The sequence below is a fragment of the Bufo gargarizans genome, chromosome 2, assembly GCF_014858855.1.
Source record: "Bufo gargarizans isolate SCDJY-AF-19 chromosome 2, ASM1485885v1, whole genome shotgun sequence".
Classification (NCBI taxonomy): domain Eukaryota; kingdom Metazoa; phylum Chordata; class Amphibia; order Anura; family Bufonidae; genus Bufo; species Bufo gargarizans.
Genome location: NC_058081.1, coordinates 379,108,646 through 379,126,501, shown reverse-complemented (window position 1 = coordinate 379,126,501; position 17,856 = coordinate 379,108,646). Strand labels below are relative to the sequence as shown.

The following is a 17,856-nucleotide window of genomic DNA, read 5'->3' as shown; positions in this document are numbered from 1 at the left end:
TCGGGTCCGAGTGCCGAAAACCCTAAAATTCGGTACGAATGAATCAAAATACATAAACATAAACTGTTGTAGTTTTTATAGGGCAGGTGGAAGAAAATAGGTTTATGGTGGGCCGCTACTCATGGGCCACTGCTGTGTGCTTGCCCCCCAGGCTAAAGATTGCCAGCCAGACCCTGAAGACGGCCCAGGAGCCTCACAGAACTGGAAGACGTCTGCAAGGAGGAGTGGAGAAAAATTCATTTAAGAGTGGAGCAGGATAGACGGCCCAAAATCTCACAGAACTGGAAGACGTCTGCAAGGAGGAATGGGGGAAATCCCTCAAAAGAGCAGAGCCTACAAGACGGCCCAGGAACCTCACAGAACTAGAAGACGTCTGCAAGGAGGAATGGGGGAAATCCCTCAATAGAGCAGAGCCTACAAGACGGGCCAGGAATCTGAGAGAACTGGAAGACGTCTGCAAGGAGGAGTGGAGAAAAATCCCTCAATAGAGCAGAGCCTACAAGACGGCCCAGGAATCTGAGAGAACTGGAAGACGTCTGCAAGGAGGAATGGGGAAAATCTCTCAATAGAGCAGAGCCTACAAGACGGGCCAGGAATCTGAGAGAACTGGAAGACGTCTTCAAGGAGGAATGGGGAAAATCTCTCAATAGAGCAGAGCCTACAAGACGGCCCAGGAATCTGAGAGAACTGGAAGATGTCTGCAAGGAGGAATGGGGAAAATCTCTCAATAGAGCAGAGCCTACAAGACGGGCCAGGAATCTGAGAGAACTGGAAGATGTCTGCAAGGAGGAATGGGGAAAATCTCTCAATAGAGCAGAGCCTACAAGACGGGCCAGGAATCTGAGAGAACTGGAAGACGTCTGCAAGGAGGAGTGGAGAAAAATCCCTCAATAGAGCAGAGCCTACAAGACGGCCCAGGAATCTGAGAGAACTGGAAGACGTCTGCAAGGAGGAATGGGGAAAATCTCTCAATAGAGCAGAGCCTACAAGACGGGCCAGGAATCTGAGAGAACTGGAAGACGTCTGCAAGGAGGAATGGGGAAAATCTCTCAATAGAGCAGAGCCTACAAGACGGGCCAGGAATCTGAGAGAACTGGAAGACGTCTGCAAGGAGGAATGGGGGAAATCCCTCAATAGAGCAGAGCCTACAAGACGGCCCAGGAATCTGAGAGAACTGGAAGACGTCTGCAAGGAGGAATGGGGAAAATCCCTCAAAAGAGCAGAGCCTACAAGACGGGCCAGGAATCAGAGAACTGGAAGACGTCTGCAAGGAGGACATTCCCTCAAATAAGAACTGAAAGACTCTGTGATGTTACAAAAAGTGTTTACAAAGCTGTGATACTTGCCGATGTGTGCGCTACTAGGCACTAACCATGCAGGGGGCCCAAAGGTTTCCTTCGGGCCCTTTACATTTTTGGAAAATGTAAAAGATAAAAATGTGAATGCGTGATCTGTAACTTTCTGTCTTTTGGGGATCATTTCATCTTTAACTCCGCTGTTCCCAGTAACAGGAATATGAGGGGCCCAAACCTTTGCATGCTACTGAACGTGATGAGAAGGTCTGCACGGCGCGATCCCAGACAATGTGGCCATGTAGACGTTTGTTATGACTTTGCCCTGACCGCTCCATGTAGGTGACACATCTGCCACCATTGAGGTGCAGTCTCGGCGCGGCACGGACACCATGTGCAGGTGGCATCAGCGACTAAGACTCCAGGCAGCAGCAATGGACACAAGGCTCAGAGATTAGAAAACCAGATCTTTATTGATACGTGGAGCCGACAAGTCTGACATTAAATATGTTATATACACACACACCTATGTACATGACATGGGGGGGGGGGGGGGGGGCAATATACACAGATGGGGGGGGGCTGATTGGTAGAAAATGGGCGATAATGACAACACAGCAACACCAGGCCATTCTGGTGACATCTCATGGAGAGTTGATCCTCAATCTGAAGATGACTCGCCCTTGGAACAAGTCTCGGGAATCCTGATTGTTGATGTTGGCTGCATTGACACGGCATTCCACCATGTGGTCCACGTCCTTCGTCGCATTCAGGAACTTTACCGCCACAAATGGCTGCGTGTAGTTTTGCTGTGGGAAGAGGAAGAGATTCTTCAGCAGGATGACACAAGGTTCTCAGGCAGCACCATCCAGCACGTTGTGAAAGAAATGAAATGGTTAATGAACATGAATTGTGCTAATTGCACTTAATTGTCAAGTATTCTCCATTTTTAGGGTTTCTGCTTAAATGTCTTTGGCTGATACAAAGTCTAGTAGAAGCACAGACCGGGACGTCATGTCTAGATTATTCTTCCTTTATGCCGTCATACTCCGGGGCTCTAATACATACTTGTGATTGGACATATTGAAATAGATGGGGGGGGGGGGTGTAGACCCCCAATGTACAACTACGGGCAGAGAATCCTTTAACATCGACCGCATCCCCCGGCCCATGGGGAGAACTTATTAACCTATATGAATCCCACAGACAAGCGAGGTGTAGTCCCCTATATAGTTATGCAGTGCCATACAGTCACCTATATAGTTACACAGTGCCATACAGTCACTTATATAGTTATACAGCGCCATACAGTCCCCTATATAGTTATACAGTGCCATACAGTCCCCTATATAGTTACACAGTGCCATACAGCCACCTATATAGTTACACAGTGCCATACAGTCCCCTATATAGTTACACAGTGCCATACAGTCACCTATATAGTTATACAGGGCCATACAGTCCCCTATATAGTTATACAGGGCCATACAGTCACCTATAAAGTTATACAGTGCCATACAGCCCCCTATATAGTTATACAGTGCCATACAGTCCCCTATATAGTTATACAGGGCCATACAGTCACCCATATAGTTATACAGCACCATACAGTCACCTATAAAGTTATACAGTGCCATACAGCCCCCTATATAGTTATACAGGGCCATACAGTCACCTATATAGTTATACAGCGCCATACAGTCCCCTATATAGTTATACAGTGCCATACAGGGCCATACAGTCACCTATATAGTTATACAGCACCATACAGTCCCCTATATAGTTATACAGTGCCATACAGTCACCTACATAGTTATACAGGGCCATACAGTCCCCTATATAGTTATACAGCACCATACAGTCACTTATATAGTTATACAGGGCCATACAGTCCCCTATATAGTTATACAGGGCCATACAGTCCCCTATATAGTTATACAGGGCCATACAGTCCCCTATATAGTTATACAGGGCCATACAGTCCCCTATATAGTTATACAGGGCCATACAGTCCCCTATATAGTTATACAGTGCCATACAGTCCCCTATATAGTTACACAGTGCCATACAGCCCCCTATATAGTTACACAGTGCCATACAGTCACCTATATAGTTATACAGGGCCATACAGTCACCCATATAGTTATAAAGGGCCATACAGTCCCCTATATAGTTATACAGCGCCATACAGTCCCCTATATAGTTATACAGCGCCATACAGTCACCTATATAGTTATACAGCGCCATACAGTCCCCTATATAGTTATACAGGGCCATACAGTCCCCTATATAGTTATAAAGGGCCATACAGTCCCCTATATAGTTATACAGCGCCATACAGTCCCCTATATAGTTATACAGCGCCATACAGTCACCTATATAGTTATACAGTGCCATACAGCCCCCTATATAGTTATACAGTGCCATACAGCCCCCTATATAGTTATACAGGGCCATACAGTCCCCTATATAGTTATACAGGGCCATACAGTCACCTATATAGTTATACAGGGCCATACAGCCCCCCATATAGTTATACAGTGCCATACGGTCCCCTATATAGTTATACAGTGCCATACGGTCACTTATATAGTTATACAGCGCCATACAGTCCCCTATATATTTATACAGTGCCATACAGTCCCCTATATATTTATACAGCGCCATACAGTCCCCTATATATTTATACAGCGCCATACAGCCCCCTATATAGTTATACAGAGCCATACAGTCCCCTATATAGTTATACAGTGCCATACAGTCACCTATATAGTTACACAGGGCCATACAGTCCCCTATATAGTTATACAGTGCCATACAGTCCCCTATATATTTATACAGTGCCATACAGTCCCCTATATATTTATACAGCGCCATACAGTCCCCTATATATTTATACAGCGCCATACAGCCCCCTATATAGTTATACAGAGCCATACAGTCCCCTATATAGTTATACAGTGCCATACAGTCACCTATATAGTTATACATGGCCATACAGTCCCCTATATATTTATACAGCGCCATACAGCCCCCTATATAGTTATACAGAGCCATACAGTCCCCTATATAGTTATACAGGGACATACAGCCCCCTATATAGTAAATGAGTGCCATACAATCCCCTATATAGTTATACAGTGCCATACAATCCCCTATATAGTTACACAGTGCCATACAGCCCCCTATATAGTTATACAGTGCCATACAGTCCCCTATATAGTTATACAGTACCATACAGCCCCCTATATAGTTACACCGTGCCATACAGCCACCTATATAGTTACACAGTGCCATACAGTCCCCTATATAGTTATACAGGGCCATACAGTCCCCTATATATTTATACAGTGCCATACAGCCCCCTATATAGTTATACAGTGCCATACAGTCGCCTATATAGTTATACAGGGACATACCGCCCCCTATATAGTTATACAGCGCCATACAATCCCCTATATAGTTACACAGTGCCATACAATCCCCTATATAGTTATACAGGGACATACAGCCCCCTATATAGTAAATGAGTGCCATACAATCCCCTATATAGTTATACAGTGCCATACAATCACCTATATAGTTACACAGTGCCATACAGTCACCTATATAGTTATACAGGGGCATACAGCCCCCCATATAGTTATACAGTGCCATACAGTCCCCTATATAGTTATACATGGCCATACAGTCCCCTATATATTTATACAGCGCCATACAGCCCCCTATATAGTTATACAGAGCCATACAGTCCCCTATATAGTTATACAGGGACATACAGCCCCCTATATAGTAAATGAGTGCCATACAATCCCCTATATAGTTATACAGTGCCATACAATCCCCTATATAGTTACACAGTGCCATACAGCCCCCTATATAGTTATACAGTGCCATACAGTCCCCTATATAGTTATACAGTACCATACAGCCCCCTATATAGTTACACCGTGCCATACAGCCACCTATATAGTTACACAGTGCCATACAGTCCCCTATATAGTTATACAGGGCCATACAGTCCCCTATATATTTATACAGTGCCATACAGCCCCCTATATAGTTATACAGTGCCATACAGTCGCCTATATAGTTATACAGGGACATACCGCCCCCTATATAGTTATACAGCGCCATACAATCCCCTATATAGTTACACAGTGCCATACAATCCCCTATATAGTTATACAGGGACATACAGCCCCCTATATAGTAAATGAGTGCCATACAATCCCCTATATAGTTATACAGTGCCATACAATCACCTATATAGTTACACAGTGCCATACAGTCACCTATATAGTTATACAGGGGCATACAGCCCCCCATATAGTTATACAGTGCCATACAGTCCCCTATATATTTATACAGCGCCATACAGCCCCCTATATAGTTATACAGAGCCATACAGTCCCCTATATAGTTATACAGGGACATACAGCCCCCTATATAGTAAATGAGTGCCATACAATCCCCTATATAGTTATACAGTGCCATACAATCCCCTATATAGTTACACAGTGCCATACAGCCCCCTATATAGTTATACAGTGCCATACAGTCCCCTATATAGTTATACAGTACCATACAGCCCCCTATATAGTTACACCGTGCCATACAGCCACCTATATAGTTACACAGTGCCATACAGTCCCCTATATAGTTATACAGGGCCATACAGTCCCCTATATATTTATACAGTGCCATACAGCCCCCTATATAGTTATACAGTGCCATACAGTCGCCTATATAGTTATACAGGGACATACCGCCCCCTATATAGTTATACAGCGCCATACAATCCCCTATATAGTTACACAGTGCCATACAATCCCCTATATAGTTATACAGGGACATACAGCCCCCTATATAGTAAATGAGTGCCATACAATCCCCTATATAGTTATACAGTGCCATACAATCACCTATATAGTTACACAGTGCCATACAGTCACCTATATAGTTATACAGGGGCATACAGCCCCCTATATAGTTATACAGTGCCATACAGTCGCCTATATAGTTATACAGGGACATACAGCCCCCTATATAGTTACACAGTGCCATACAGTCACGTATATAGTTACACAGTGCCATACAGTCCCCTATATAGTTACACAGTGCCATACAATCCCCTATATAGTTATACAGGGACATACAGCCCCCTATATAGTAAATGAGTGCCATACAGTCACCTATATAGTTATACAGTGCCATGCAGTCACTTATATAGTTATACAGAGCCATACAGTCACCTATATAGTTACACAGGGCCATACAGTCACCTATATAGTTATACAGCACCATACAGTCACCTATATAGTTATACAGGGCCATACAGTCCCCTATATAGTTATACAGTGCCATACAGTCACCTATATAGTTACACAGTGCCATACAATCCCCTATATAGTTATACAGGGCCATACAATCCCCTATATAGTTATACAGTGCCATACAGTCACCTATATAGTTATACAGGGCCATACAGCCCCCTATATGGTTATACAGTGCCATACAGTCCCCTATATAGTTACATAGTGCCATACAATCCCCTATATAGTTATACAGGGCCATACAATCCCCTATATAGTTATACAGTGCCATACAGTCCCCTATATAGTTACACTGTGCCATACAGCCACCTATATAGTTACACCGTGCCATACAGCCACCTATATAGTTACACCGTGCCATACAGCCACCTATATAGTTACACTGTGCCATACAGCCACCTATATAGTTACACCGTGCCATACAGTCGCCTATATAGTTACACAGTGCCATACAGCCCCCTATATAGTTACACAGTGGAATGCTAGCATAGCCCCTGACTTTCTCTGCAGCTTGTGCTGGAGGTGCGGCTGCCTCCCCAGTCGTGCACTCCTGACCAGCTCGTTTGTCCCACAGGTTGATTTTAATTAGTGTTGGTATATAGCCTGGCCCGCTCCCCATCACTCACTGAAGCCACATGGCACCAGGAGAGAGATAGTGTGTGGACTCTCATTGCAGTCCTTGGTGACCATGTGGCGCCGGGGGTGGTGTGGAGTGGGCCCGGCGTGCATGCTGGTAACTGCTTTCCCTGGATTTAATGGAGGCCATTTTGGCACCGAAAATGACAGAAATTCAGGCGGATCCGGCATGTAAGTGGAACCTGCACTTTCTGAATTATATGATAGCCGCTATGGCACATGACAGGTATATTTAGTGTTAGGAACCCGTCTAACTAGAGATCGCCTTGACGTTCGGCAGACGGGCTCAAAGAATTTTGTACAAAACGATTTGCCAAATATCTCTAACTTATTAGTTCAGCATTTGATATTATGATGTAATTTTGTACTTTATTTGGTTTGCAGTGAGCTGTTGCATTCCTTGTTTTGTTTAACAGTCCCTGACATTACTACTGCTTGGGGTTGGACATTCCATTGGGATACTGCTCTTACTGTAAAGAAGCTTTCCTATATCAGTGACCAGGAATGCTAGCATAGCCCCTGACATTACTACTGCTTGGGGTTGGACATTCCATTGGGAGACTGCTCTTACTGTAAAGAAGCTTTCCTATATCCGTGACCAGGAATGCTAGCATAGCCCCTGACATTACTACTGCTTGGGGTTGGACATTCCATTGTGAGACTGCTCTTACTGTGAAGAAGCTTTCCTATATCAGTGACCAGGAATGCTAGCATAGCCCCTGACATTACTACTGCTTGGGGATGGACATTCCATTGTGAGACTGCTCTTACAGTAAAGAAGCTTTCCTATATCAGTGACCAGGAATGCTAGCATAGCCCCTGACATTACTACTGCTTGGGGTTGGACATTCCATTGTGAGACTGCTCTTACTGTAAAGAAGCTTTCCTATATCAGTGACCAGGAATGCTAGCATAGCCCCTGACATTACTACTGCTTGGGGTTGGACATTCCATTGGGAGACTGCTCTTACTGTAAAGAAGCTTTCCTATATCAGTGACCAGGAATGCTAGCATAGCCCCTGACATTACTACTGCTTGGGGTTGGACATTCCATTGTGAGACTGCTCTTACTGTAAAGAAGCTTTCCTATATCAGTGACCAGGAATGCTAGCATAGCCCCTGACATTACTACTGCTTGGGGTTGGACATTCCATTGGGAGACTGCTCTTACTGTAAAGAAGCTTTCCGATATCAGTGACCAGGAATGCTAGCATAGCCCCTGACATTACTACTGCTTGGGGTTGGACATTCCATTGGGAGACTGCTCTTACTGTAAAGAAGCTTTCCGATATCAGTGACCAGAAATGCTAGCATAGCCCCTGACATTACTACTGCTTGGGGTTGGACATTCCATTGGGAGACTGCTCTTACTGTAAAGAAGCTTTCCTATATCCGTGACCAGGAATGCTAGCATAGCCCCTGACATTTCTACTGCTTGGGGTTGGACAGTCCATTGGGAGACTGCTCTTACTGTAAAGAAGCTTTCCTATATCAGTAACCAGGAATGCTAGCATAGCCCCTGACATTACTACTGCTTGGGGTTGGACATTCCATTATGAGACTGCTCTTACTGTAAAGAAGCTTTCCTATATCTGTGACCAGAAATGCTAGCATAGCCCCTGACATTTCTACTGCTTGGGGTTGGACATTCCATTGTGAGACTGCTCTTACTGTAAAGAAGCTTTCCGATATCAGTGACCAGGAATGCTAGCATAGCCCCCGACATTACTACTGCTTGGGGTTGGACATTCCATTGTGAGACTGCTCTTACTGTAAAGAAGCTTTCCTATATCAGTGACCAGGAATGCTAGCATAGCCCCTGACATTACTACTGCTTGGGGTTGGACATTCCATTGGGAGACTGCTCTTACTGTAAAGAAGCTTTCCTATATCCGTGACCAGGAATGCTAGCATAGCCGCTGACATTACTACTGCTTGGGGTTGGACATTCCATTGTGAGACTGCTCTTACTGTAAAGAAGCTTTCCTATATCCGTGACCAGGAATGCTAGCATAGCCCCTGACATTACTACTGCTTGGGGTTGGACATTCCATTGTGAGACTGCTCTTACTGTAAAGAAGCTTTCCTATATCCGTGACCAGGAATGCTAGCATAGCCCCTGACATTACTACTGCTTGGGGTTGGACATTCCATTGGGAGACTGCTCTTACTGTAAAGAAGCTTTCCTATATCCGTGACCAGGAATGCTAGCATAGCCCCTGACATTTCTACTGCTTGGGGTTGGACATTCCATTGGGAGACTGCTCTTACTGTGAAGAAGCTTTCCTATATCAGTGACCAGGAATGCTAGCATAGCCCCTGACATTACTACTGCTTGGGGATGGACAGTCCATTATGAGACTGCTCTTACTGTAAAGAAGCTTTCCTATATCAGTGACCAGGAATGCTAGCATAGCCCCTAACATTACTACTGCTTGGGGTTGGACATTGCATTGGGAGACTGCTCTTACTGTGAAGAAGCTTTCCTGTATCCGTGACCAGGAATGCTAGCATAGCCGCTGACATTACTACTGCTTGGAGTTGGACATTCCATTGTGAGACTGCTCTTACTGTAAAGAAGCTTTCCTATATCAGTGATCAGGAATGCTAGCATAGCCGCTGACATTACTACTGCTTGGGGTTGGACAGTCCATTGTGAGACTGCTCTTACTGTAAAGAAGCTTTCCTATATCAGTGACCAGGAATGCTAGCATAGCCCCTGACATTACTACTGCTTGGGGTTGGACATTCCATTGTGAGACTGCTCTTACTGTAAAGAAGCTTTCCTATATCAGTGACCAGGAATGCTAGCATAGCCCCTGACATTACTACTGCTTGGGGTTGGACATTCCATTGGGATACTGCTCTTACTGTAAAGAAGCTTTCCTATATCAGTGACCAGGAATGCTAGCATAGCCCCTGACATTACAGTAAGAGCAGTCTCCCAATGGAATGTCCAACCCCAAGCAGTAGTAATGTCAGGGGCTATGCTAGCATTCCTGGTCACTGATATAGGAAAGCTTCTTTACAGTAAGAGCAGTATCCCAATGGAATGTCCAACCCCAAGCAGTAGTAATGTCAGGGGCTATGCAAGCATTCCTGGTCACTGATATAGGAAAGCTTCTTTACAGTAAGAGCAGTCTCACAATGGAATGTCCAACCCCAAGCAGTAGTAATGTCAGGGGCTATGCTAGCATTCCTGGTCACTGATATAGGAAAGCTTCTTTACAGTAAGAGCAGTCTCACAATGGACTGTCCAACCCCAAGCAGTAGTAATGTCAGCGGCTATGCTAGCATTCCTGATCACTGATATAGGAAAGCTTCTTTACAGTAAGAGCAGTCTCACAATGGAATGTCCAACTCCAAGCAGTAGTAATGTCAGCGGCTATGCTAGCATTCCTGGTCACGGATACAGGAAAGCTTCTTCACAGTAAGAGCAGTCTCCCAATGGAATGTCCAACCCCAAGCAGTAGTAATGTCAGGGGCTATGCTAGCATTCCTGGTCACTGATATAGGAAAGCTTCTTTACAGTAAGAGCAGTATCCCAATGGAATGTCCAACCCCAAGCAGTAGTAATGTCAGGGGCTATGCAAGCATTCCTGGTCACTGATATAGGAAAGCTTCTTTACAGTAAGAGCAGTCTCCCAATGGAATGTCCAACCCCAAGCAGTAGTAAAGAAGCTTTCCTATATCAGTGACCAGGAATGCTTGCATAGCCCCTGACATTACTACTGCTTGGGGTTGGACATTCCATTGGGATACTGCTCTTACTGTAAAGAAGCTTTCCTATATCAGTGACCAGGAATGCTAGCATAGCCCCTGACATTACTACTGCTTGGGGTTGGACATTCCATTGGGAGACTGCTCTTACTGTAAAGAAGCTTTCCTATATCCGTGACCAGGAATGCTAGCATAGCCCCTGACATTACTACTGCTTGGGGTTGGACATTCCATTGGGAGACTGCTCTTACTGTAAAGAAGCTTTCCTATATCCGTGACCAGGAATGCTAGCATAGCCCCTGACATTACTACTGCTTGGGGTTGGACATTCCATTGTGAGACTGCTCTTACTGTGAAGAAGCTTTCCTATATCAGTGACCAGGAATGCTAGCATAGCCCCTGACATTACTACTGCTTGGGGTTGGACATTCCATTGTGAGACTGCTCTTACTGTAAAGAAGCTTTCCTATATCAGTGACCAGGAATGCTAGCATAGCCCCTGACATTACTACTGCTTGGGGTTGGACATTCCATTGGGAGACTGCTCTTACTGTAAAGAAGCTTTCCGATATCAGTGACCAGGAATGCTAGCATAGCCCCTGACATTACTACTGCTTGGGGTTGGACATTCCATTGGGAGACTGCTCTTACTGTAAAGAAGCTTTCCGATATCAGTGACCAGAATGCTAGCATAGCCCCTGACATTACTACTGCTTGGGGTTGGACATTCCATTGGGAGACTGCTCTTACTGTAAAGAAGCTTTCCTATATCCGTGACCAGGAATGCTAGCATAGCCCCTGACATTTCTACTGCTTGGGGTTGGACAGTCCATTGGAGACTGCTCTTACTGTAAAGAAGCTTTCCTATATCAGTAACCAGGAATGCTAGCATAGCCCCTGACATTACTACTGCTTGGGGTTGGACATTCCATTATGAGACTGCTCTTACTGTAAAGAAGCTTTCCTATATCTGTGACCAGAAATGCTAGCATAGCCCCTGACATTTACTACTGCTTGGGGTTGGACATTCCATTGTGAGACTGCTCTTACTGTAAAGAAGCTTTCCGATATCAGTGACCAGGAATGCTAGCATAGCCCCCGACATTACTACTGCTTGGGGTTGGACATTCCATTGTGAGACTGCTCTTACTGTAAAGAAGCTTTCCTATATCAGTGACCAGGAATGCTAGCATAGCCCCTGACATTACTACTGCTTGGGGTTGGACATTCCATTGGGAGACTGCTCTTACTGTAAAGAAGCTTTCCTATATCAGTGACCAGGAATGCTAGCATAGCCCCTGACATTACTACTGCTTGGGGTTGGACCTTCCATTGTGAGACTGCTCTTACTGTAAAGAAGCTTTCCTATATCAGTGACCAGGAATGCTAGCATAGCCCCTGACATTACTACTGCTTGGGGTTGGACATTCCATTGGGAGACTGCTCTTACTGTAAAGAAGCTTTCCTATATCAGTGACCAGGAATGCTAGCATAGCCCCTAACATTACTACTGCTTGGGGTTGGACATTCCATTGGGAGACTGCTCTTACTGTAAAGAAGCTTTCCTATATCAGTGACCAGGAATGCTAGCATAGCCCCTGACATTACTACTGCTTGGGGTTGGACATTCCATTGGGAGACTGCTCTTACTGTAAAGAAGCTTTCCTATATCCGTGACCAGGAATGCTAGCATAGCCCCTGACATTACTACTGCTTGGGGTTGGACAGTCCATTGGGAGACTGCTCTTACTGTAAAGAAGCTTTCCTATATCAGTGACCAGGAATGCTAGCATAGCCCCTGACATTACTGCTACTTGGGGTTGGACAGTCCATTGGGAGACTGCTCTTACTGTGAAGAAGCTTTCCTATATCAGTGACCAGGAATGCTAGCATAGCCCCTGACATTACTACTGCTTGGGGTTGGACATTCCATTGGGAGACTGCTCTTACTGTAAAGAAGCTTTCCTATATCAGTGATCAGGAATGCTAGCATAGCCCCTGACATTACTACTGCTTGGGGTTGGACATTCCATTGGGAGACTGCTCTTACTGTAAAGAAGCTTTCCTATATCAGTGACCAGGAATGCTAGCATAGCCCCTGACATTACTACTGCTTGGGGTTGGACATTCCATTGGGATACTGCTCTTACTGTAAAGAAGCTTTCCTATATCCGTGACCAGGAATGCTAGCATAGCCCCTGACATTACTACTGCTTGGGGTTGGACATTCCATTGTGAGACTGCTCTTACTGTGAAGAAGCTTTCCTATATCTGTGACCAGAAATGCTAGCATAGCCCCTGACATTTCTACTGCTTGGGGTTGGACATTCCATTGTGAGACTGCTCTTACTGTAAAGAAGCTTTCCTATATCAGTGATCAGGAATGCTAGCATAGCCCCTGACATTACTACTGCTTGGGGTTGGACATTCCATTGGGATACTGCTCTTACTGTAAAGAAGCTTTCCTATATCAGTGACCAGGAATGCTAGCATAGCCCCTGACATTACTACTGCTTGGGGTTGGACATTCCATTGTGAGACTGCTCTTACTGTAAAGAAGCTTTCCTATATCCGTGACCAGGAATGCTAGCATAGCCCCTGACATTACTACTGCTTGGGGTTGGACATTCCATTGGGATACTGCTCTTACTGTAAAGAAGCTTTCCTATATCCGTGACCAGGAATGCTAGCATAGCCCCTGACATTACTACTGCTTGGGGTTGGACATTCCATTGGGAGACTGCTCTTACTGTAAAGAAGCTTTCCTATATCAGTGATCAGGAATGCTAGCATAGCCCCTGACATTACTACTGCTTGGGGTTGGACATTCCATTGGGATACTGCTCTTACTGTAAAGAAGCTTTCCTATATCCGTGACCAGGAATGCTAGCATAGCCCCTGACATTACTACTGCTTGGGGTTGGACATTCCATTGGGATACTGCTCTTACTGTAAAGAAGCTTTCCTATATCAGTGACCAGGAATGCTAGCATAGCCCCTGACATTACTACTGCTTGGGGTTGGACATTCCATTGGGAGACTGCTCTTACTGTAAAGAAGCTTTCCTATATCAGTGACCAGGAATGCTAGCATAGCCCCTGACATTACTACTGCTTGGGGTTGGACATTCCATTGGGAGACTGCTCTTACTGTAAAGAAGCTTTCCTATATCAGTGACCAGGAATGCTAGCATAGCCCCTGACATTTCTACTGCTTGGGGTTGGACATTCCATTGGGAGACTGCTCTTACTGTAAAGAAGCTTTCCTATATCAGTGACCAGGAATGCTAGCATAGCCCCTGACATTACTACTGCTTGGGGTTAGACACTCCATTGGGAGACTGCTCTTACTGTAAAGAAGCTTTCCTATATCCGTGACCAGGAATGCTAGCATAGCCCCTGACATTACTACTGCTTGGGGTTAGACACTCCATTGGGAGACTGCTCTTACTGTAAAGAAGCTTTCCTGTATCAGTGACCAGGAATGCTAGCATAGCCCCTGACATTACTACTGCTTGGGGTTGGACCTTCCATTGGGAGACTGCTCTTACTGTAAAGAAGCTTTCCTATATCAGTGACTTTGGGATTTCTACTTCTCAGACTTATGTGTCCACACTTTAAAATGGTCCATAAATGGTGCATCGAGAGATGAAGTCTGAAGTCTGGAGGATCTCAGGGGAAGGTCAGATAGATGACGTCTGGAGCAGCCACTTACCTGCGCTTTGTTCCCATAATATGGAAAGTACTTCAGGTGAATTCCTCCCAGGATCTGATTGTCGTAGGTGGGAAAGTACTGGATGTCACCCAGGAGATTATTATTATTCTGGAAAAGAGGAGAATGTGAGGAAGACGGGAAAACCGACAGCGATCGCAGAGCTCGTCTCGTCACAGCTACGTGTACAGCGTCTATAGTGCCCTATAGTATGTGTGTAAGGAGGACTGACACAGGCCGGACACATCACCTATATATTATATAATATACAGCTACGTGTACAGCGTCTATAGTGCCCTATAGTGTGTGTGAGGAGGACTGACACAGGCCGGACACATCACCTATATATTATATAATATACAGCTACGTGTACAGCGTCTATAGTGCCCTATAGTATGTGTGTAAGGAGGACTGACACAGGCCGGACACATCACCTATATATTATATAATATACAGCTACGTGTACAGCGTCTATAGTGCCCTATAGTGTGTGTGAGGAGGACTGACACAGGCCGGACACATCACCTATATATTATATAATATACACCTACGTGTACAGCGTCTATAGTGCCCTATAGTATGTGTGTAAGGAGGACTGACACAGGCCGGACACGTCACCTATATATTATATAATATACACCTACGTGTACAGCGTCTATAGTGCCCTATAGTGTGTGTGTAAGGAGGACTGACACAGACCGGACACATCACCTATATATTATATAATATACACCTACGTGTACAGCGTCTATAGTGCCCTATAGTATGTGTGTAAGGAGGACCGACACAGACCGGACACGTCACCTATATATTATATAATATACAGCTACGTGTACAGCGTCTATAGTGCCCTATAGTGTGTGTAAGGAGGACTGACAGAGGCCGGACACATCACCTATATATTATATAATATACACCTACGTGTACAGCGTCTATAGTGCCCTATAGTATGTGTGTAAGGAGGACTGACACAGGCCGGACACATCACCTATATATTATATAATATACACCTACGTGTACAGCGTCTATAGTGTCCTATAGTATGTGTGTAAGGAGGACTGACACAGGCCGGACACATCACCTATATATTATATAATATACAGCTACGTGTACAGCGTCTATAGTGCCCTATAGTATGTGTGTAAGGAGGACTGACACAGACCGGACACATCACCTATATATTATATAATATACAGCTACGTGTACAGCGTCTATAGTGCCCTATAGTATGTGTGTAAGGAGGACTGACACAGGCCGGACACGTCACCTATATATTATATAATATACAGCTACGTGTACAGCGTCTATAGTGCCCTATAGTATGTGTGTAAGGAGGACTGACACAGGCCGGACACATCACCTATATATTATATAATATACAGCTACGTGTACAGCGTCTATAGTGCCCTATAGTATGTGTGTAAGGAGGACCGACACAGGCCGGACACATCACCTATATATTATATAATATACAGCTACGTGTACAGCGTCTATAGTGCCCTATAGTATGTGTGTAAGGAGGACCGACACAGGCCGGACACGTCACCTATATATTATATAATATACAGCTACGTGTACAGCGTCTATAGTGCCCTATAGTATGTGTGTAAGGAGGACCGACACAGGCCGGACACATCACCTATATATTATATAATATACAGCTACGTGTACAGCGTCTATAGTGCCCTATAGTATGTGTGTAAGGAGGACCGACACAGGCCGGACACGTCACCTATATATTATATAATATACACCTACGTGTACAGCGTCTATAGTGCCCTATAGTATGTGTGTAAGGAGGACCGACACAGGCCGGACACATCACCTATATATTATATAATATACAGCTACGTGTACAGCGTCTATAGTGCCCTATAGTATGTGTGTAAGGAGGACCGACACAGGCCGGACACATCACCTATATATTATATAATATACAGCTACGTGTACAGCGTCTATAGTGCCCTATAGTATGTGTGTAAGGAGGACTGACACAGACCGGACACATCACCTATATATTATATAATATACAGCTACGTGTACAGCGTCTATAGTGCCCTATAGTATGTGTGTAAGGAGGACTGACACAGGCCGGACACGTCACCTATATATTATATAATATACACCTACGCGTACAGCGTCTATAGTGCCCTATAGTATGTGTGTAAGGAGGACTGACACAGGCCGGACACATCACCCTATATATTATATAATATACACCTACGTGTACAGCGTCTATAGTGCCCTATAGTATGTGTGTAAGGAGGACTGACACAGGACCGGACACATCACCTATATATATATAATATTACACCTACGTGTACAGCGTCTATAGTGCCCTATAGTATGTGTGTAAGGAGGACCGACACAGGCCGGACACATCACCTATATATTATATAATATACAGCTACGTGTACAGCGTCTATAGTGCCCTATAGTATGTGTGTAAGGAGGACCGACACAGGCCGGACACATCACCTATATATTATATAATATACAGCTACGTGTACAGCGTCTATAGTGCCCTATAGTATGTGTGTAAGGAGGACTGACACAGGCCGGACACATCACCTATATATTATATAATATACAGCTACGTGTACAGCGTCTATAGTGCCCTATAGTATGTGTGTAAGGAGGACTGACACAGGCCGGACACGTCACCTATATATTATATAATATACACCTACGTGTACAGCGTCTATAGTGCCCTATAGTATGTGTGTAAGGAGGACTGACACAGGCCGGACACATCACCTATATATTATATAATATACACCTACGTGTACAGCGTCTATAGTGCCCTATAGTATGTGTGTAAGGAGGACTGACACAGGCCGGACACATCACCTATATATTATATAATATACAGCTACGTGTACAGCGTCTATAGTGCCCTATAGTATGTGTGTAAGGAGGACTGACACAGGCCGGACACAGTCACCTATATATTATATAATATACACCTACGTGTACAGCGTCTATAGTGCCCTATAGTATGTGTGTAAGGAGGACTGACACAGGCCGGACACGTCACCTATATATTATATAATATACAGCTACGTGTACAGCGTCTATAGTGCCCTATAGTATGTGTGTAAGGAGGACTGACACAGGCCGGACACATCACCTATATATTATATAATTACAGCTACGTGTAC

The 17,856-nt window shown here is 44.7% G+C and overlaps 1 protein-coding gene across 1 annotated transcript in view; it reads right to left on the bottom strand.

Annotated features, from left to right (window-relative positions):
- Nucleotides 1–1,744: 1,744 nt before the first annotated feature.
- Nucleotides 1,745–17,856, bottom strand: part of LOC122925917 (sodium/potassium-transporting ATPase subunit beta-2-like) — a 21,399-nt gene continuing 5,287 nt past the window's right edge. The window contains exons 2-3 of the mRNA XM_044277260.1: nucleotides 14,699–14,874; nucleotides 1,745–2,101 (exon numbers count right to left, since the gene is read on the bottom strand). Coding sequence (XP_044133195.1) covers nucleotides 1,937–2,101; nucleotides 14,699–14,874 — 341 coding nt within the window. The 3' untranslated portion in view covers nucleotides 1,745–1,936. The remainder of the gene's footprint in view (nucleotides 2,102–14,698; nucleotides 14,875–17,856) is intronic.